The sequence below is a fragment of the Stegodyphus dumicola genome, chromosome 2 (assembly GCF_044657685.1).
Source record: "Stegodyphus dumicola isolate Sdum_Otavi_A_Nest chromosome 2, ASM4465768v1".
NCBI classification, from domain to species: Eukaryota; Metazoa; Arthropoda; class Arachnida; order Araneae; family Eresidae; genus Stegodyphus; species Stegodyphus dumicola.
In genome coordinates, this window is record NC_140769.1 from 150,823,907 (window position 1) to 150,848,030 (window position 24,124).

General features: G+C 33.6%; 1 protein-coding gene across 10 annotated transcripts in view; it reads right to left on the reverse strand.

Annotated features, from left to right (window-relative positions):
* The window catches only part of LOC118205930 (uncharacterized), a 589,509-nt gene that overhangs the window by 48,076 nt on the left and 517,309 nt on the right, over positions 1-24,124 (reverse strand). For 9 of the 10 annotated variants that reach the window (XR_015039606.1, XR_015039604.1, XR_015039603.1 and 6 more), the window contains exon 3: positions 5,240-5,459. Coding sequence is in view for 2 of the 10 variants with exons in the window: in XM_085811268.1 (XP_085667394.1) it covers positions 5,240-5,459 (220 nt within the window). In the remaining 8 variants the exon portion in view is untranslated. Of the gene's footprint in view, positions 1-5,239; positions 5,460-9,453; positions 9,564-24,124 lie in introns of those variants that run through there. The other variant, XR_015039610.1, reaches the window with a different exon arrangement.

Below are 24,124 nucleotides of genomic sequence, written 5' to 3' on the forward strand. Positions count from 1 at the left end.
TAGGCTTTTTGACAACCAGTACGATCTTTAAAGCTCCTATGTTCTGCTGCTCAATGTCTCCTCAAATTCTAAAAATTTTTAAACTGGACATGCTCTGATCTGTACCATAATGGCAACTAAGTTTAAAAGAATACAGGTTTTCTGTTGAGAGTTCCGTACAAGCCTCAGAAATATAAAATATGTTTTAAATAGTTCTAAAAAATATTAATAATGAATTACATACAACATCAGAGTTTCTTAAACTGTGGATCACGACCCCCCATCGCGGGACTCGTAGCAGGGTGTTGCCAAAAATTTTAGCAGTTTTGATATTTCTTTAACTTATTATAATTTTACAATTACCAAATATTTTTACACAATGTATCTGAAAATACATGACGCCATCATTTCGTCAGTTACTTATTTAATATTCTCACTTTGTTCTGTGTCTTAAAATTAGAAATTAAAGTTAAGGACCTAAAAGTGAAAAAAATGACAGTTTCACTCACGCGTGTGTCAGATTTGCGCAATGTTTATGGGGTTCCACAAAATTTTCGTAAATATTTTGGGGTCCGGTGGTCGCGAAAAAAGTCTCAAGTGATAAAGGGGTCACAACTGGGAGGATCTGCGATAAAGGGGATCACAATTGAAAAAGTTTAAGAAGCCTTGTAGTACATCATATAAGTTTAATACGCACAATTATTCACTTAGGAGCTGATAATTTGAAATCTAATAACTTGCTTATATCATATCCACAAAACTCCTTATGTAGCCTTTTTTTTTTGTTTCAACCAATGGTCTTACACTCCAATTAAAAAAGTAAAAATAAAATTAACATAAATATTATTAACATATTTTTAACATTGAAAATTTAGAACTAGCCTGTGAAATCCTTTTTGGCATACTAAATGTAAAAGTTAATGAATTACAGAACATTACACATTAATAAATCTCAAAGGTACAGGCCGAATTAAGCCTTTAAAGGTCCTAAGCATTTATAAAGATTTTAGTGTCCCCATGTATGTTTACACCAGTTTTTTCTTCATTCCTTCTCTCTCTCTCCCCACCATATAATTCATAGTAGAACAAGCAATGGGATTTTTGGTGCCCCTCTCCTGAATACCTATGGATGGTGCTCCCTTTCCTTGATGCACTTACTCATATTGTTTAGAGGTTAATCCAGACTTGGAAAGGTATATATCCCAAAGTGATAATAAACAGAGAGGGGAAAAAATTAAGCTTAAATTGTTCTAATTTATTTTTAAAATTACCTCTGACGGTAAATCTTCCTGAAAGGATGGTAAAAATCCCAAACTTTGAAATTAAATAAATATCAATTTCAATTTTTCCGCAAAGAAGCCAAATTTCTATATTTTATTTTATGCAATAAATATAAAATTCTGACAAAACATAGCAGGAGGTACCAGAAGACAACATAAAAATGATTTCATAATTTTCAAAATTGTTTTACCTTAAAAATGCATCAGCATCATTTAAGACAATTTTGTAACTGAAAATATGACTGACCAATGGCTGTGGAATAAAGGCCAGACAAGGAATTCAATGCATACTGTGTATATATCACATCTGAAATTAATTCTATTTGAAACTAGGTTTCTAATGAAATCTCCGTTTTAAACACAAGGGCTTTGATTAATCACATACATTAAAAATCTGACTGTTTTAAAAATTTTGACTATTCAGTCTCAATATTGCAGTCTTGGTAAAAATATATTCTATAGCACAAGATTTCAACCATTATTAATTAATCTCTTGGATGTACTTTTGTGGGATTTACATACAATAAATAAATAAAATTGAGTAATCATCAGTTACAGGTATAGGCTTAACAACAATTATAATGGACATAGTTGGCGTCTCTAAAAAGTAAAAAAAAAAAAAAAAAAAAACCAGGATTCATGCCACTTGGCTACAAAACTTAGTTCTCTTTTGTAATTAAAAAAATTTATACTGATGAAATCCAGGACAGAGAAGAAAAGCTTATTATCACAGTATTTTTAAACATAGTACAAATAAATTAGCAATCAGTGAACAGATAATCATGCTTATAAATTTATTAATGCCATTTTCAGATATAAAGCAATATTAAACACAGTATTAGACATTTAAGTCTTCATAAAACTCAAAAAAACCTATTTCATGGGTGAAAAAAAGTTTAGATCAAAGAAACATTAATCAGAAAGTTATGCTGAAAATCACTAGAAGTGATAGAACTTGCACAATTTATGGTTCATTAAGCAATCGTTGTTGCTGCCTGTTTTTTTTTTTTTTTTTTTTTTTTTAAGATTTCATTGTCAGATTCTCCCCAGAAGCAGCATTTCTTTTAATATATAGTGATCAAAAATTCTTCTAGAGCTACATTTGAAAAAAGAGCCCTAAATTCAAATAAATAAAAATTGGGATGTCTAGTGATTTGCCAGGAGACTAGGATATGCTATGAAAAACTTGGAATCTCTGTTGCTGTATATGGGTGATAATCAGCGAAATGCAGTAGCTTGTTTCAGTGCTGATTAAGGAAAATTGTCACCAATAATGTGAAAATATCACTGTCTAAAACCAAGAAGAGTTTGACACCGAAATTTCAAAATGTTAAATATTAATCCCCCCTTTTTTATGCACAGGAGGGCTCCTGCATATTCATCATTGGCCACTTCTAAGGCCAGGCATAATTCATGGCCATTTTATTGTCGAGGCACCTAATAGGCAGCCACCACTGCCTCTTATGAAGGTACAGACAATTACAACCATGCCTTCTCTGGGCTTTGAACCCCAGCCCTTCGATACCACAGTAGGCTCCCCTAACCACTATCCCGTCTGTGCGGCATTTAAAAAATGGAAAATATAAAAATAAAAAATTAAATACTGGAAAGAAATTGGAATTTGCTCTTCTTATGAAGATTTCAGTTTGATTTACCTGATTGCAATTTTAAAACAATCAGTTCTGATAGTCCTATTAGTATAAGAATAAATCTCCAAGAAATTCGAGATGCAGAACTTAAAAATCATACATTTAGAATAATGTTTTGAAAACATGCCAAGCAATAGAGGGGTTAATTATGACATTATTTCATCATAAATTAACCTTTTTTTAAGATTTGTGCACTTATTTCGTTAAAAGAGGATAGAATTATTCAAGATGGAGCTGGACCTTCAAGATGGAGTTTGTACATAAGGCTTGTACACAAATATTTCCAAGAGACAATACTTTTATTTATCCAGAGACTCAAATCTGCTCATTGAAAATAAGAAAAAACCTCTTCAAGGTATTTAGATAACCAAATACAAAGAGCTTACAATTAATTCTAATTGGAAGTTAAATACACTTATGTTCTAAAACTATGCTCCACAGAGCACTGCATATCCAAGAATTAATAGTCAGGAGTTCACTGGGGATTTTGCAAACTTACATTTTATTTGTTACTTGATTTCATTTTGAAAAATATTATAAAAATAGCAATGGTGGTTAATGTCAGAGTTCTGAAAAAATGCTCAGCACACAAAACAGACTCAAAAGTTTAAGAATGCATTTATGTATTACAGTTATACAGTAATTATTCATGTATGTAGCATATTCTACATATCTTGGACTTACTTAGCACAACCACTTTAGTAGAAGTCGCCAAATTTTTAAAATACAAATTTTAAAACTCTAGCAAATACACACTTCTTCAGTTTTAACAAGCAGCATCACCCTTTTGTGTGTGTTCTTTTTATTGTATTCCAAGTTCCAATGTTGTTAGACAAATTGTGATTTTTTAACCTTAAACTGTATTTTAAAATGTGCACATGTGCAATCTGCCTGCACTGAAAGTAATTGTGGAAAGATTGCAGCAGAAATACAGTATTTTGTGGTAAAATGGCTAAAGGGAATTGGTTTTTTCTCTAATTGCTGACATGCATAATGGGAGGGGGGAAGCAGGTTACAACAGGTTTAGTGGTCTAAAGCATTCTAAAAAATTCAAAAAAGTTCATCCAAAAAAGTCATTTGTGGTAAAATGGCTGTTTCTGGCCTTTTGTTAAAATGCTAACTGCTGACATACATAAGGGGGAAGAATAAGCGGGCTACAGTAGTTTTATTGGTGTAAAGTATTCTAAAAAATTCAAAAAGTCATTTGTGGTAAAATGGCTAACTGTTTTTGGTCTTTTGTTAAAATGCTAACTGCTCACATGCATTAGGGGAAAGAAGAAGAGGGCTACAGCAGTATTATTGGTCTAAAGTATTCTAAGAAATTCAAAAAAGTTCAGCCAAAAAAAGTCAATGTTTATTGTGCAACAAATGCAGGGTTTGTCCGGAAAGCAGTAGGATTGAATTTTTAAAAAATTATTTATAAATTTGACACATCGACTTAATAATTTTTAAAATATGCCCCTTCTGCATCAACATAGGATTTACAGCAACTCTGCCAATATCTGAAGGCTCCATGGAATGCAGAAACTGGAATGCTTTTCAGCTCTCTCATTATGGCCTCTTGAATGGCCTGGGCAAAACCATGGTGCAGTCCTTTTTTCAGTCGGGGGAAGAGGAAGTCTGAAAGAGTAACATCTGGACTGTAAGGTGGCTGGGGAAGCTTTATGATGCCATGTTTAGCCAGTAATTCCATGACAACAAAGGCGGTGTGGCTTGGCACATTGTCATTTTGGAGCTTCTATGATCCAACAACTGCTGGATGGATGTGGGCGACTCATTTTCTGAATCTTTCAAGTACAAGTACATAATCTTCATAAGTTTTTTAAAGCCATCATTAAAAGTGTCTTTAACAATAATCAAATTATAAAACTGCTATACACTGTGAAGTCATTGTGAGTTAATGTAATAATGCCCAAGAATGTTAGAATCATTTTCTAGCATTAATCTATCTTTTTCTAGCATTAATCTTGCCTGATCACTCAAAATAAAAGAAATAGGTATATGCTATTTAAAATAAGTAGATTATAGATCTGAAAGAAAATGGATAAATGGCATTCCCAGGGCCAGTGCTGTCCTTTTTGACAGCCAGTGCAATTTCTGAGGATCCTAAATTCTGTTGCCTGGTGCTTTCCTAAATTTTAAAAAAATTTCCATCCACTATGGTTGCACTGGCTATGAATATCTTAAAGGTCTGAATAATGGCTATATATACTGCTCTTAATTTTACAAAGATTTATTAGACCAGATTTCTTTTATGCCCAAAGAAGAAAAAATTTTAAAATTGCAAGAAACTGTTATACATACATGCTGAACTCGTACTACAATACTAACCTCAAAAGGCTGATTAGCAAGTTTTGGCATTCTTTTAATGGGTAAATCTAAAGTGGCCTTGGGTACTATGTACACTGTGTTAGCATCAAGGGAACCAATAGGTGTGCTGGGCTTGTAACTAACACTGCGTTCATCTTTGGAAATGACATTAATGATATGACCACCCGGAGCTATTTTGTTGGATGTGGTGGCTTGAACCAGTAAGTCCATCATTGGAGTCCTAAAATAAACAAAACACATATTATAAACAATAAATATTTAAGAAAAAAATTCCAAACAAATAACAATCACTCCATAATTTTACAAATAAACAGAATTTCACACTGGAAATCCTCAATACAAAATTTTTACACTCTTAATTATATGAGTTGTATATACAGTAAGAAATAGTTAGGTTATACAGATTAGACTTACCATATGTCCAGGATTAGCCCAGACAGTTCTGGTATTTTTAAATCCTTGATTGGAAAAATGTCTGGAGTTTGAGAATTTTAAGACTAGCAATGATTTTTTTTTCTAAACATTCAGTTATGGCTCTCTTATCTACTCTTATTAGGTATTACAAAAGCTTTCAAATGAAATTACAGAAAAGGTGTTGTTGAAAAAAGATAAACAAAATTGAATCTTGTAAAAATGTACAGTTAGAAATTGCTTTAGACAATCTGGTTTTTACTTAGGAGAAAGCACAGAGGAGCTGGGAACTATTTCTAATATTTCAGACATCAGTGAGGGAAGTTATGAAGATTTGTTTTTTGAATACATTACAATTGATGATAATATTGAGACAGCATGTGAAAGAACCAACTAAAATATTACAGAAAGCATTAAAAGAGCTCCAGAAACTGGAACTGACAGAGAAAGTGATGCAGAAGGAAATAAGCCAACCTCAGCTGAGTTGAGAAAAAGCTCTGTAAACTCTAAGATAAACACTTGAATGAAAGGTGGAGGTCAGGAAAACTTCCAACAGTTTTATGAACTTGAAAATACAATTGAAAGACTGTTAATGAACAATGTCAAATAAATATGGATAGAACAGTTCTTTGTAAAAGTTTAAAATTTCATTAGGTAAGTAATTATTAAATTTCTTTAAAAAAAATTTCCAAGTTTTGCAAAGCTTAATTTTAGCATTAATTTTTAATTAATAATTTAGGTATTAATTATTATATTAATTTTTAATCAATAATTTAGGCATTAAATGTTGGATATTATAACTTCAAAGTTGATACCATCATTTGCACCATTGAAAGTCTTTATTAAATTCAGCCATTAAATAAACTCAAATATGTTTGGAATGGAATAGATTTTAATAAGCAGCAGGTACTGCACTCCTTAAAGAAGTTGCCTATAAATCGCATGATCTCTCTAGTGAATTCTGCACTTTTTTAACAAGTTAAAAAAAGGGAAAAGAACAAAAGTATATTCTCATCCTTTTTAATGAAAATTTAAATAATGGAGTAATTTATGGAATTACATATAGAACAACTTCTTGGGAAGAGACCTACATAAGCTTCAGCAGGGATCCAGAGCATCTCTTCATCTTATGTAATCCCCATTACTGTCTAACGAATCATGAGAAGAACAATCTTTTCTTAAAATTCTTAAAATTTTGGTACTTACGAATTATCCTGTCAACCTCGAAATTATCGCCAAGCAGCGCGATTTAAAGATAATTACGGATAAGTGTGAAGTGACAACCCACTCTGAATATCTGCACCTTCGCTTGATGTAACCCAAGTAGATTCTCAATAAAGCATTTAGAATCACATTTGTGACAGCAATCCGGTTCATTTACAGTTAGTCGGGAGAACAAACATATGTTAAATGGGGAAAAGAACAGCTGGATATAGGCCAAGAAGACAGTAATAGATTGGAATAATTAGCTGCTGGAAGTTTGTATTCATAGTGTCCTAAATAGAACTTCCAAAAGTTATATGCTATATCCATGAGTTATACACTAAAGAGGAAATATGTCTTTTCGGAGGACTTTCCGAGGAAATCCGACTCCTATTCATATTACGCACAGGGAAAACCACGAACGCCAACCATACAGCCAGCCCATTTACCTTCAGAGTAATAGCTAGGGTTTTCAGCGCCCAGGGACAAATGAAGATTTCGTGCCCCCTACTGCTTGCCAAGGATGAAAAATATTTAATTCTAAAATGTCATAACATCAGTTTGGCGCGCCTTGGATTCCGCGCCCGGGGACAGATGCCCCCCTTTAGCTACGCCCCTGTTTACCTTCCTCCCCGTGGTTCTTCAACATTGAAACTGACATCCCGTCCTGGTTTCTCTCCCTCTAGCACATGTGCGCTAGGAATCTCCACTCTGCGGGACTAATAAAAATAACTCTTCCCTTCTGTTTTTATAAGTTCTTGTGTGTACACGCTCTGTTCATCATTCAGATTAATGGCATTCTAATACTATGACCCCATTTCGATTTATTAAAATAATTTATTTTTTACAAACTGGCATATAATAATCATCTTCGAAAAAGGCTGTTTTTATTACAGTATTAATTATCATCAATAGACTACGACTCCAAGAAAAGCAAGAGCATCATTTTAAGATACCATCTCGCTGTCATCACACAAAGAAAAATTTAAATGTTCCTGACGGGTCATTCCAATCAGGGCCATTGGCTGCCCGCGTAATTTCCTACGATTGCCGCCCCTAAAATTTTATATATATATATATATATATATATATATATATATATATATATATAAAAAAAAGTTCATTGCTATATAAAATTTTTATTTCATATTTACTAAGTACTTGCATATGAAAAATTGTATAAAAAGTCCTTACATGTGGCAAGTACTTACAATGAATTTAAGGAATTTAAAATACTTAGTCATGGTATCGCTTGAGTCCAGTTGCCCCAGATTTTCGCCGTCCGCGTAATTTTACAAGCTGCACCCCCCCCACTAGGAACGGCCCTGATTCCAATACTAATTATTACACATCACTCTTGCTATCTGCAATGGAGTAGACAAAGTTACTTTCCGGAATTTAATAATTAAAAAAATTGTATATTCTTATTAATCAAAAATTCATTAAATTCGTGCGAAATAAAATAAACAGACAAAATAAATTCTAAGTGCAGAAGTTTGGATGTAGAACTGCATATTCAACATTTGGACTACTACGCAACCGTTTTTCCCCAATGAAAAAAACTAACACAACCATTTTTCCACAACGCGAAAAACTAACGCAACCATTTTTCCACAATGTGAAAAACATCTGAAGTCTTCTTCATGGCAATGACCGCCGCAGACGATGCAGTGAAGGGCCGCCTACTGCGATACCAAAGAGCCCGCGTTCAAATTCTGGAAATGGTATGGAAATTTGCAAATGTATATGCATGCTACATATGGGCACTCTAAATATATGGCGAGGGTTGCTCTCCCTAAAAAAAAATGAAAGTACAAGTCCAACTTCCTTCAGGCTCTGGCAACCATTCCTGCATGAAATACATGGCCAAGACAACGGCAATAAACCACATGCTTCACTGCACCGCATTCTATATGGGACAGCTTGGTTTGCTCAGCACTTTAAAAATTTTCCATCAAAAGATAACAGCTAATCATTAGTATTTAGAATATCCCTCCCAATGGCTGTTTATGTTCTGAACTAACAGTATCTGCTGCGCATTTCTATTCTTTTGACAATGAAGATGGCAATTTAAAAAGGTCTAAATAAGTCCGAATAGGTTAGGTTCAAAACCTATAATTTTAACAAGTGCTTACAATATACAAGATTTCAACTCTTAAAAGAACTTGCACTCTAACAGAGATAATATTTTATATAAGAATTCGGTTAAAATGAGAGTTTTTAATTGTTAGTACCGTTATTAAATACTTATAAATGTATACCTGAACTATAAAAAAAAATCGCCTGCAAAGAGACCATGAAATAGTGTCATTGTCCCAGCCCATCTGATTTTTGAAACATATAAACAATATTAATAACCTATAAAGCAATAAGTCTAATTCATACCTTATTTCTATTACAATAAATTCAAGACAATCATATTTTGCAACATTTAAATGTACTTAAACTGAATTTGAATCCCAAGCAAAAATATTCTTTAATATAAATTATATCAAATAAAAATTTAATATCTGTTTGAAATTTTAAAAATGTTAAGAGTAAAAGCTAGTAAAGTAAGCTTGGCAGGATAATTTAGCTTAATAACTATAAAAAATCATTACCATTTTGCAGTAATGCTTTAAATCCGATCGAAAAGCGAGCGTGGAAGACAGTCAAGCAATTGAAAACACACCTACTTTGAGGGGAATATCACGTCAACACCCTCTTTATAGATAACGAACGGCTCTATCAATATCACATGTATTTCGAAGATAAAAAGACGGTGAGAAAGACTCTGCAACAGATTGAATGCCCAAAGCAAAATGACCTAGATATACTCATGTTATCTTTTTGAGAAAAATAATATTGATTCCCAACTTGTAAAATTTACTGAGCTAGAGAAGCTAAGTAATATTTCAAATAAAAGAATAATTATTCATCACATTATTCATCTAGCTCTTTATTTATTTTTTGATCGCACAAAAACTGTGAAACCTAATTCTTCCGAAAAGGGAACTGATGACCTAGAACTTAAATCACATTCTGAGGAGTGATTCACAACACGAGAAGTTCTTGATCAAGAAATTCGTTCAGAAAAGACTTTCCGTTTAAGGTATTTTTTGAAATTTATTTAGTTAAAACTATAGATAGAACAAAACTTATTTTTTTTGCAACCATCACAGCTATTTGGATTAAAGTTCTTTTTCCAAGTATAAAGCATGAAAGCATATAACACAGTTTTATTTGTATTCGCAATTCAACATTTTGTTATACAAAAAAGTTTCATATGACATATAAAATACCTAAACGGGGGAAAAAAACCCTAATATGACGAAGTATTAAGAGTATAACTAATATTTTAATATTTACACAAAACATATTTAAGTTATGATGGGAAATCTTTCCAAGCCTAGCTGTCTTGGTGGAGAAGCCTTTCATGAAAGGTTTTCTGAGGGAAAGGGATTCAGAGTCAACCCCCCCTCCACCCTCCCGAAAAAAAATGCACTCAGTTTTTTTTTTTTTAGCTGCAGTAAGTTTCTGAACGTGATTCTGACTTTCTTAATTTCAGATATTAACACTACAAAATTAAAAAATTTTAAATAAAAAAAAATTAAATTAAAAAAAATTGAAAAGTTTCAGACTTTAAAGTTTTTTTTTTTTTTTGGGGGGGGGGTGTATGTGTGTGTTCATGTGTTCTTGCTAAGCTGAGCTCGCAGTCTACCCAGTCTGCTGTTACACTCGCTCCTACTAAGCCATTTTTCACCCTCCTTTCTCAGCTTTATTATTTGACACAGTTCTTTTCGCGCTTACGCCATATAGAATTCAACAGCAAAATTACAATAAATAAAAATAAAAGCAATATAAGTTTAGAATTCCCGATGCAGCGTTAAATGTTGGCATACATTTCCCCCCTTCCCAGTCTTTTCTCAATTCATTATGTTTAGTTTTCTTACTAAAGATGGCTGTACAAAACTTTTTTTTTTTTTTTTCCTTATTATTATTATTAACGTTTTGGGTGTTTATTAAACATCACGTTTTTGGCGCTTACGCCACATAAAATTCGATTCAATAGCAAAATCACAAAATATTTAAAAACAGCGTATCTTTAGAATTTCTGCTAGAAAGTCTCGCGCTCTGAAGATAAAAATCTGTTTTCCGTACAGTGTTGCCACTGCTCGCTTTGAAATTGCTGAGTTCTTTTATCAAAAATTTGTTAAGGTTTTACAAAATATGAAATAGTCAATAAAATAAATTCGAAATTGAAAATTCGGGCTTCCAGTTGCCCACGTTTGGGAGGAGGACTATGTTATTAAGAATTTGATGGCTGTACGTACCACTGTTTTCCACAATGAAAGAAACAAGCAAGAATTTTCATTATTTTATTTCTTTAAATATAATACAGGGCGATATATTTGGCGGCAACAATTTGAAAAGTGATTCGCCGTTTACAATCACTCAACGCAAAATGCAGTTTCGAGACTAATATCCCATTCGGGACTAATGTTCCTTTTGGGCTAATAACTGCATACCTAATTTTAATTATTTGAATTAAGAAATTAGAAACAAATATTATTCAAAGCTAATTTTTAATCTTTGGTACGAAACTGTGAAGGTGATAAGCATCTAAACAGACATTTTCTACGGTACAGCTGATAATAATATTCTAATACACCCTCTAGCTATATTCTTAAATAGAACTAGGGCGGAATTTCGGCAGACAGCCGTCTACTCGTTGTAGCTGGACACTTCCAGCTGTCTACTCGTTGTTGTATCAACGAGTAGTAGTAATTGAAAATTGCTGTAATTAAAATGTTATGCTCTTTAATTAATTCCATTCTTTGCAAACCACGCGTTCAAATACGATATTCAATAATAATAAAAATACAATAACAATTAATTTTAATAAAGCATATTTCCGATTAATATTTTTATTCGCACAAATTTTTCACATGCTTCTCGTTTTCTTCTCACATAAAAATTGTAAATACGCAAACAATGAAAGTGGATGTTAAAGGGGAATGTACAAAGGGGGAAAACTGGTCGCAAAACAAGTCTACAGAAAATGTTGCGGCACCCAAAAACAAAAATCATTTTTTGCAGCTTTTCTGAGATTTAGATATCGCCAGAAGAAATTCTGCAAATCTACTTGAATTTAAACGAAAATAATGGTGAAAAGGAAAATAATGCGGAAAACTTAAAACAGCTATGCGATCATTAATAATTTCTCGTTGAAACAATAAATTGAAACACTAACAACAAAATCAGTCTTGCTTTCGAACGATAAATGGAAATAACGCGCGCGCACACACACACACACACACACACACACACACACACACCAAAAAAAAAAAAAAAAGCGAAAAATCGCCAAATCGTCGCCAAAGGAATGATTCGAAAAAAAAAAAAAATTGCCTTCAGGCTTGCAATATAACAGATGAGATCATGAATTCAAGAACGACATTACAAACGCAAGTTGGCTTCTTGCCCGCCAAAAATGGATCAAGGGGGAGGAGGTTAAAGAAACGGGGAGCAAAGTTTAGTTTCACTCAAAAAGATCGGTAGGGACGCTTTTTTATCCATACATACCTCGTTATCATCCAGATGAAAGCGCAAAAGAAAACGGAGAGCGTAAAAAAAGCAAGAAAAATGGAAAATCGATGCAGCGAAACTGGAAGATAAAATTCAAATGCATTTTTAGAACACTGTAGTCGATATCAGACGATAGTCATTTGTTCTAGAAAAGTTAATCGAATACAGCACAGCCGCTACCAAAGAGTCAATAGCAGGAATTTCAAATTCATGCTCAAGATGGCAAAAGACATTTATTGAATTGAACGACCACAGATTATGACAATAAAAAGTCAGATTATGTATATATACAAAAAATGCAGATGATAAATAATTATGATCGGCGCGTAATTTATTTGTATAATTGTTTGAAAGCATTCAGAACACCAAGAAGAGCATAAATAAAATAGAGATCGAAAAATAATTGCTTTATTCCAATAACGATACAATTTCTTTTCTATCCGATACACTGAATTGTTACATTTCCGGTACAATGTTTAAAATATTACAAAATACATTATAAATATTCGCTGGCGTAAATTTCACATCGTGGTCTGAATACCTACATCACGATTTGCTGTTGCTTTAAGAGGCTTGCAAGAATTGTTAAAATTTCAGGGTTGTTTTTGAAATTTATTGTATCGACATTGAACGTTTCTCATATAGCAGCATGAAAAATTGAATAGTAAACTGGGAGTGGAGGAGGGGGAAGGAGTAAAAAAAAAAGGAAAGTAGCAAACGCTTATGCAAATTGAAAGCACGATCAATTGTTAGTTCAAAGGGGCTTTGTCCCTAAAGGACTTTTGTTTTCGTTTTGTGATTTTGCGTTGGTTCAATGTAAATGTCCGTTTCACTTTTCAAACTGTTGCCACCAAATGTTAGAGTCCTGCTTTATATTTGAAGAAATTAAATAATGAAAAATCTGATTAAATGCTTGTATTGTGAAAAAAAAATGTGATGTCTCGCATTGTGATAAAACAACGCTACATTGAGCCATCGTATTTTGAATGACGTAATCCTCCTACGAATATGGGCATGTGGAAGCCCAAATTTGGAATTTGTTTTATTATCGATTTCATATTTTGTAAAACTTGAACGAATTTTTGATTAACAGACTCAAGGATTTCAAAGCGAGCCATGACAACGTTGCACAAAAAAACCTTTTTTATCTTCAGCGCGAGAGTCTCTGTATCGGAAATTCTAAAGATATGCTCATTTTAAAACTATTTTGCGATATTGCTCTTGAACCGAATTTTATGGTTTAAGTGGGAAGAACGTGATATTTAATAAACAAATGTAGCACACAAAATTTTAAAAAACGCCCCTTTGGATGTAATTTAAAATCTGAAACCTTTCAGATTCCCCCCCCCCCCTTGTTTTTAATTGTTCTCTGATAACTGGAAATTATTTTTTTTAAGTCAGATTTTCAGTCGCTATTTCACACCGTAAAGCAGTTTTTTCGTCTTTGATAAAACTAGACGGAAACTGACACGGAGAAAGTTAACAGTTTGATATTTTACAATAAGCACTACCTGGGTGGGCCCTTTCTTTCCCCTTTTCTCCAAACCATGGCAACAGCTGCCGAGGGGGAAAAAAGGACAAATCTGATCTAATTTGCTAAAATATATGCTAAATTTATAATAAACCTTTACACACTTCTTGCGACTTAACAAAAAATTGTCTCGTGACAAACAAGTTCAGCAGAGTCGTAGGGGTTTTCAGCGCCCAGGGACAAATGAAGATTTCGTGCCCCCTACTGCTTGTCAAGGATGGTGTGTGTGTGTGTGTGTGTGTGTGTGTGTGATTATGGCAAAGCCTCGGGGGCTATCTGCCTAAGGGGAGGGATGCCTTCGTGGAGGACTTTCTAAGGGAAACTGGCTCGTATACACGTTACACATGGGGAAAACCACGAAAACGCCCATGCAGCCAGCCCGTTCGCGGGATTCGAACCTCGGACCGAACTACCAGTGTTCAGCGACTTTACCGCTCGGCCGCTGGTGGGCCAATACAAAGGAATACACTTTTAATACAATTTGTCAAGGATGGAAAACATTTAATTCTAAAATGTCGTAACATCAGTTTGGCGCCCCTTGGATTTTACGCCCGGGGACAGATGCCCCCTCTTCCCCCCCCTCTAGCTACGCCCCTGATGTTCAGTATCATGCGTTAGAATAGGGTACATACATCACAAATGGCACATTATATTATTTTTGGTGACAATTTTACACAAATGATTTAAATGACTGAAAATGAAAGAAAAATTGCACCTGTTTTGGAACACATATTGATACATAAGAGTACATAATTTTTTTTCATTTATTTATTTTTTTTAATTTACGTATAAAATTAAAAAAAGTTGAGGACCCCTGTACTAGAACATGTACGTCATCAGTTTGATGTCACAGTGCTGAAGTTATTTGTGTAAATACAAAAATAGTAACTTAGAATATCTGCAAGTCACACTTGGGCAATTTTCCTTTCACTTTTAAGTACTGCTTTATGCTTCGTATTTTTAAATTAAATATATATTAATAAATAAAATTAGATCGAACCTCGCTGTAAATAATTCTGTACTTACTATTAAATGAAAATATCTAATGTGGACACCACATAACTTACTTGCACGGCCTATTAAGCTACACACATTTTTTTGCTGCACTTCATTTACACTTATTTCCATTCAACAATTCAGTTTTCACTTCGCGGCAAAGCAAAAATACATAAAAACTCAAAAAACATCTTCATTAAAAACTGTAAAATACAGAAAAATCTAAAACACCAAATATAGTTTAAGATAGTTAAAAAAATAACTTTAACACTTAAAAATTAAGAGTTTCTACGCCAAAACAAGCAATTCGACCAACGGGCTGAGAAACAAAATTTTCGGTGCCCTAAACTGAAACTTGACGTTTGGTCACATTGGCTAAAAAGACTGAAGCTGGTGCACCAACAAACTTAATTCACTATTCTGCTAAGAGTTTCAAATATAAACAAAAGCTGGTCTCGTTAGGCTTAGCAGTACTTAAACAACTCTTAAATTTTTAATAAGTCTACAACTACTGCATGCAGATAAATTAACGGCACAAAAACCTTAAGCGAAACATAAGAACAACAAAATTCAATCGTATTCGTTCAAGCAAAAAACGAACAATTTACCAACATATAAGAATAAAAAAACCGAGCTCAATGAGCCGGGTAACAGAGTGTCAATACATACATACATTTTTCGTGCGGCTGATTGCAACGAAAAAGGGTGGTACACAACTACATGTCACATCAGTCAGATATACAAAAGTTCAACGTTCTACGACTACTCGTTATTGAGTTATATGAGCTGTGTATTTTACGTACGTACAGACGTCGTGAAAAAAAAATCTTTTCTGAATCCATTGTACAATCCATTTTGAAAAAAGGCCTTTATTCTGTCCATACGAACATACGTCAAGTAAAAACTTAATTCAAATAGGTATTTTCGTTGAAATATGATACCCCAATTTTTCACGATTACAATACGTTCTACAGAAAAAAAGAAAAAAGAACGTTCTGTTCCAATTAAAACTGTCTAGGCCCGAATCACAATATCTAAGGTCATATTTTATTAACAAAATCGTTTTTTACCAGATTAGTTTTATTAGATAAAACACAGAAAACATTTTTACCAGATTATAATTACCTTATAAAAATAATAAGATAAAAATGTTTTTTTTTTTAATCGCGATGGATTTTAAGGTGGATAATTGCATTTTCCTCCTCAAATATATTATTCTGCGAGAACACCGAAAACCTAGAACCGCAACGATTGAAAGTAATGGTGAAATTGAACTTGAAAAGTCATGAACCGTTACTTCAAGTACTAAAATAACGAATGAGGCTTCGGTTGATTTATATCTGGGGAAAAAAGACGAGAAAAAATTTATTTACACCATTAATACGACAAATATTTATACAACAATACACTATTTATTGACCAAAGAAAGATAACACGCGAAAACAATGATAACTCGGACGACGTATCTTTATAATGTTTTTTCATAAGCATTGTGAGACATTCTAGTCATAAGATATACAATATTTGACCTAGAAATGTAGCAGATGCTGTGTCAATGTGTTTCTTAATGCTCTGAAAATCAAAGCAATGATCTCCGGTTCGCGTAACCTCTGCTTAAATTACAAACTGCTTCAGGAATTGGGGAATATACTCAAAACCAATTACCGTATTTTACATTTTAAAATAGAGGCTTTCAAATAATTGCTATGTCATTCCATTTTCAAGGAAGGAAAGACTTCAACATTTTCTTTAATCCCTGATTAAGAAAATATTTCCAAAACTAGAATACCGAAAATGCTATGTTTCTTCGTAATCTTTAGGTCTAAAACTATAACACTACTAGCCTCAAACGCAAAAGTTTTAAGTTAATGCTTAAGTAGATAAATCGTTAAAATAAAGATAAATCCTATTTTGATATATGCTTTAATGTATCATAAACTTATCATCGCACAAAAAAAAGAAAAAAAAAATCGTGATAAGGTTAAAAATTTCTTTTTATTCTCCAAATTCTTGGTTTTCAAAAATGCCGCAGCTCAGGTCAACCACAGTCAGGTTGTGGCTAAAGAATGGGCCGATTTTCTCTAGAATTTCTGTTTCAGAACTGGCTTTATTGGAGTGAAGTTCTCTCAGAATAATGCCAAACCGCATGTACTGAATATTACTCACAACTTTAGCATCTAAGCTGATATCCTGTTCACCTTATTTACCCGATTTTTTGTCAAGTGACAATTTTTTCTTCCTCTGAATAATTAAGTGCAAAACAGATGGTTTAGTAATGGGAATAAAATAATACTAGAGATGAGCAAAGTTTCTTTGCTACCAGATCTAAAGACAAAACATTGCATAAAAAGCATATTAAAAAAGTCATGGCATCGAAATATAAATTAATCAAAATGATTTTTGAAATTATTCCGCAATTTATAATTTCCATATGAAAAGGGAATAAGTGTTTTTGGTTACCGGATTATAATTCAACAGCAGAGTTGAGTTACCTAAGCCCAAAATAGTCTTCAACCACTTGTGAATTTTGATACTGCTATTCTATAATTATTTCAAAGATGCCTATACACAGATTAAAAAGAGAGAAAATTATAGATTTTTATAAAATTTTGTACCCCAACTATCAAGAATAGAGCAGGTATTTGAGAAACGTACTAAAATATTTCAGAATTAATTTCAAACATGAAACTGTGAGAACACATCTCAGCCTGCATTTATAGATAATTCAAAACTAATGGAGATATAAAGTGTCCCCTACACTCCACCTCACGTATCTTTTCATAATGGTTCAGCCACATGGATCCGAAATTTGGCAGTAAAAAACCTTTCTTCAAACTAAACGAATCCCACCATAATTATGCTCGTGGCATAAATTTGATATCCTAACCTGCATCAGCAATCATATTAAGATGAGTTTCAGCGATTAGACACTGCAATTGAGGAGCGATGCACGATAAATCACCATTTTGCATGGCTTTGTGCAATTCCTTATCTATCAACATCTAAGCAAACTACTGCATTCATTTTACCTTCTACACTCCAAGACTCTAGCATGCGCGAGTATTAACTTCAAGCAATTTTCCAATGAATTTTAGCGTTGATGCCAGTCAACACTACAGCACTTTTTCTGAAAATTATTTTTCTATAATTGTTAGCCCAAAGGGATATTAAGCCCAGAAGGGCCATTAATCTCGAAACGGCATTCTGCGTTGAATCACTTAAATGCGATGTATAATTTTTCAAATTGTTGTCACCCAATATTATCGCCCCGTATTACATTTAAAGAAACTAAATAATGAAGAATCGGGATAAATGTATGCATGTCTCTCGCACTGTGAAAAATCAACGGTACCTAGAGTCATCCAATTTTGAATAACAGTCTTTCACCCGAACATCGAAACCTAGAAGCCGAATTTGGAATTTCACATTCTGTAAAACTTTCACGTATGTTTAATTAAAAAACTCAACAATTTCAAAGCGGACAGTTGCAACACTGTAGGGAAAAAAATATTTTTATCTCAAGCGCGGAAGATTGCCTATTGGAAATTCCATGACTTTCAATATTTTTAGTCCAAAGTGCCGCGTAGCGGAAATGCTCTCGAAACGTGCGCATGCCTGTAAACGAAAAAACGCCCGTTTACGCGTATTATTTTATTTTTTGTATATTTGTTTTGACTTCGGTAAAGCTTGGAAGGACAATCTGTTTAAAGGAAAAAATATTTTCATGACAACTTTCACAGGGATATTGGGCCATATGAACGTTACGTATGAGGAAAATTACCAAAACGCTCATGAAGTCAGCTCATGTGCACGGATTCGAAGTCGGGTCGAACTACCAGTGTTCAGGATCTTATCTACTCGGCCACTAATGGATTTTTTTAAAATATTGCAGTCATTCATCTTTAGAGTATTTAAAACTCTGAACAACAGGTTCTTCAGGTTCGATTCTAGAAACGGACTGAGTGATTTCAATTGTTGCCACAGCGACACACTAATGTACGGAATCATCACACATCAGCATTTGAATAGCGATATTTAAAAAACAAATCATCCATACGAATTTCAAGAATGTTAAACGTATCCTTTCTTTATTTGCAACTAAGCAAATGCATTTCCTTCACTCCAAAGACATTATTAGCGAAGTCTGACAATTTTAATCATAATGGTAAACGGTTTTCCTTAATGACAGAGCCTTTCTACCAATTAGTTTTTTTTTTTTTTTTTTTTTTATATATATATATATATATATATATATATATATATATATATATATAATTTGATTTATACTTTCGGTTTAAACAGGTTAAATTATAGTCTGGGGGGGGGGTGAGTTATTTCCTTTTTCCGCTGCGCAGTCGCAATTACGCTTAACTTATTTGGAAAGGGGAAGACAAATGACGTCGTTAAATTTGTCATAAATTTCAGCACCAGTTTTTCCTTCAAAATGCATAGTAATAATATTCATTAGTATTATTAGATATTTTTATGTTCATTATTATGACAAAACAGGAATCGGTTATTAACCACTTGCGCTACGACTAAACTTCACGGTTGCGATGCTGGGGGCTACAATATAACAAGCGGTAAAGTGTCTCATTTACGCCGCTCCGCGTCTACTAGTGCAATAAAGAGCTGAACTCGAGAAATAAACAATCTTGTTGTTAGGTGACGTGTGCACCACGTTATTTTCATTTTTGCGATAAATGCCTATCGACATGGTGTTCACGTCGCTCGCGGTTTGAGACAAAAGGATCTCGACGTGCGTAGCACGTCTTTTTAGAGCAAGTGGTTAAGTTAGCTTAAGTCTATTTATTAATGGTAATCAGCTCGTACTGTAATAGTTATATTTTTTTTTTCATCAGCTGAATAAAAAGTTTTTTTTTTTTTTTTTTTTGAAAAATAAATCACCTACAAAATTAAGCACCATTCATAAACTAATACCATCGCCGAATAAACAAGTAAAGCCAATGAAATACAGCACACCGCCTATTAACGAATAAGACCGCTCAGCAATATTAGTTCGAACTATATTCGAAAGCCGGTGAATGGAAAAGTTGCTTTCATTCTCCTTCTTACTTGTAATTTGAATACGAACCAATTTCTCGAGAAAGCTCATCCACGAAGGCATTCCTCCCATTACCTCCAGTATGCTTCGCCATAATCAACTAATCCAATTTAGGCCGCTGAAATACGAACAGTTCGCATTGAATTCGGTTTAGTTTGGTTCGTGGCATAGTGTACGAGTGTGATTTGGTTTCATGAAGGAATTTCTATGGAAAACTGGCTCTTGTTTATGTTACACAAGGATAAAATCCTCCAAAAATTCCACATAGTCAACCCGTTCACCTAGACTTCAGCCCGGTCAAACTACAAATATTTAGCAGTTTACCACCGGATGCTGGTAGGCACTAAGTGCTGCTAAGTTCGGTTCCTGAGTTGAATGGGTTATTTGCTGAGTTTCTTCGTACGTGTTATAGGAATATGAGTTAGTTTGGGGAAGTTGTACTCATGTCATATTTTGTGGGAGATTCTTTACGAATTCTCAGTGTCTAAATTATCTCAGAAATCACTACTATTCCACAGAATGGAAACTATTAAATAAGCAACCATTCATGAGACCTAATTTGATATTTATTCTGCTGACTGCCCGCATGAAGAAAAATTGGAAAATAACGGAATACTGGAAATTTTATAAGCTTGTAAAAAATGAAACTACTCTGATATGCGCCCTCAAGTCGCCAAATTTCTACGCTGCCATATTGCTATCTAAATTTTTTGTCTACATTTCGAACTTTAAGCCTAAAACATGTCTCCAAAAACACGGTTGAACACACAATTTAAGCTAAAAATCCGATACAAAAACAAAAAATTTAGATAGCAAAAATGTAAAGTTTCTAACCAAAATTATTTGACAAGAGTCCATGTACACAGCGATACATTTTAACTTGAAAAAAAATCTTCGAATGGCACAATCTAGGCAACGAACGAATCTACGAAGTACGCACACCTCGCTTTAATAAATTAACATAACAATAAATTTCAAAGAATACCGTGTACACAACATCCTGTTTAAACTTAAAAAAACATCTACGAATTGCACAATTTAGGCAACAAACCAACCTACGAACTACGCACACCTCACTTTAATAAATTAACATAACAATAAATTTCAAAGAATACCATGTATACAGCGTTCTGTTTCAACTTTAAAAAACATCTACGAATTGCACAATTTAGGCGATACGCATTAATCAACAAAATAACTAAAATACATTTCAAACAATTCAAAAAAAAAAAAAAAAAAAAAAAAAAAAACAATAACGACAGAAATTCATACTAAAAAATAATGAACATAACATTCTACAAAATAAGAACAAGAATAAAATAAAATGCACTTACCATGAATAATGCTTTTTCGAACAGCAGAAATACCAATTTCATACCGCCTTTAACATGCCGCCACGTAATCACTATCGTATTTATATGACAGCCAGACACACTATCCAGAAAATTCATACTATGGTTCACAAATAAATAAAATAACAAATAATCACAAATCCCTACTTCTATCATGCACAGCCACTAAAAATAATCTCCCAGACCCTCTTTCCACATCTCCAAATACCCACTGCCCCTCAACAGTACACGACGATATTTCCTTTTGCCGAACTTCAATGACTTCCATTTTATCTTCCCCCCCCCCCTCTAGCTTCTCAGACACAGAGTTGAGTTGAGTTGAGTTGAGAGCAGAATCTGGACACCCGTGCGGCTTACTAAGACTATTCGGGTCTAGTCCAGGTTCCGCAACTACTTCCGGGGCAACACCTCATGGGGCCTATAAGGGCATACATTGGTCCTGTATACATGCTTACATAGTTACATAGTTCATAATATATGTTTACATAGTTACATAGTTCATAATATATGTTTACATAGTTACATAGTTCATAGTACATGTCTCAGACACAGAGCATGACGCGAACCAACGAACTCCAGCGAAAGATTTTTCAACGTCAACAGGGTTGCCATACAACACGCAATCGCGCAAAAAACCAGCGCAGAACACATATCGCCACATTTGGTGAAATTAGGGCGTATATCAGAGTTGTACCTAAAAATTCATATAAACTCGAGTCCTTTGCAAACCAGCGAAAAAAGTATCCTAAACAACGCAAACGGTAACTTACGATTAGAAATGGTGTACTGAGCGCTATAATTCAGACTTTATGAATGAAACAAGTAATGAGAAAAAGCTATGGAAATAGTAATATAAATGAAAGAAAAATCAAATTTAGAAAAGTGGTGAAATATTCAGCAATGGGTTCTTCAATCAAAATGTCCGTACTTCGGCTCTTCAGACGTTCATGGATAGCTCATCAGAAAGACTTCTTTTGATAGCGATTACAGCCATTCGAGTAAAGCGGGTTCCACTTCTTCGTCCCTTCGAAAATGCTAGTAGCAATCCATCACCTCATTCTGCTATCAGAACACATGAAATTCATTGAACGCGATGTGTGAGAGGCTCAGATTTCATATCTTGGATGGCTGAAATCGTTAAACAGGCAGTATACCGTCCAGTAGCGTCATGCAGTAATTATTACACCTGAAGCCAGAAGTCTGCCGTTGCCAGGTGACGATGACTTTGAAGCAGATCTGCGTAAGTAACTGACCCTTTTCCATGTAATCCAAAATTACTCTACTTGCATCCCAGAAGAGGAACATAACTTTTCCTCCTAATGGAATTAGCTTCTTCACACAGATGACACATCTTTTAAACTTACTACACCGCTCATGCACTTGCTGCATGGACAGATACAAATCACCGTAATGCGCTTTCACCGTGCCGCGAATTTCAATTGATTTAACACCTTCATTACTCACAACACGTACCACAGATTCCGCTGTAACAGGATGTCGACAATGGCGAGGCCGTCTTTGCACCATCGCTGTTTCCTTCTACAGAATCGTATTGTCACTTATTGGTTATTTCTTTGAGCCACAAGAATAATTCTATCGACCACAAAATTAATTGTATAACTTTTGGGAATTTTATTGCACTTTTAAGGTTTTATCGTGAATCATTTTTTTATGTAAAGTTTTTAGAGAAGAATTTCTGCCTTTAATTTAGAACGTTCAATTCCAATGCATTAGCGCGAGAAAAGAAACGAATCAGACAGAACAAGCAGAAATTAAAACTGTATTACTCGGATGTGCTACGTTTACGCTTTTCCTAAAGCAATAACGAATGAGACAGAATAAGGAAATACTAATTACAAGCGTATTACTCGGATATGCACAGTCGCGCTTACGTTTTTCCTAAAGCAATACGGTGAGAATTCTATGTTCTAGTTATACATTGCATGTCACAATGCATTTAGAATATTACATTCTTACTGTATCTAGTCAACAAAATCTCATCTTTTTTACCAACCGCTGCTAAAATTATTAAGAATTTATAGCGATATCAATTATGAAGAATGTCATCACATTTTAATGCAGCATAATCATCATTCAACAATGATATTATATATATATGTGTTATTCACACATGCAATAATTCTAAAATGGACAGAAACGAGTTTAATAAAATTCAAACGCTCATTTAAGGCGACAATGATTTTGTTCCAGAATTGTTTTTAACACTTTCGAATAAACTTAGCATTAGAATTATGCAAGATACTCAAAGAATTTTTACAATTAAAGTTTAGAACAGATTACAGATTTCAATAACCAATTAATTTAATTAAACAAAAGATTTAAATTCCGCTAATGGAAATGTTTTATTAGTATAATGTGATCTGACGATCAATATACAACTATATTTACATAACAATAATACGATTAGTAATTGCTGATGAAAATGAAAGAACAACATATTGGAAAAGTAAAAAACATCACGTGATTAACCCACTTTTACTGTAAATTTACTTCAAGAGCACTTCTCGACAAATTATGTTAATTAAAACACAACTTTTCCAATAGTTTTCTTAAATAATTATAAAGCATACTTATTATATTTTTATTTGCACAAAAAATATCTGACGTGGAGACCACATGACTTCCTTGCAAGGCCTATTAAAGTACACACATTTTTTCAGCACTTCATTTTATTTCCTCGAATTTCATTAGAGATATATTTCTGATTTAATGAATTCAGTTCTCACTTCGAGGCAAGG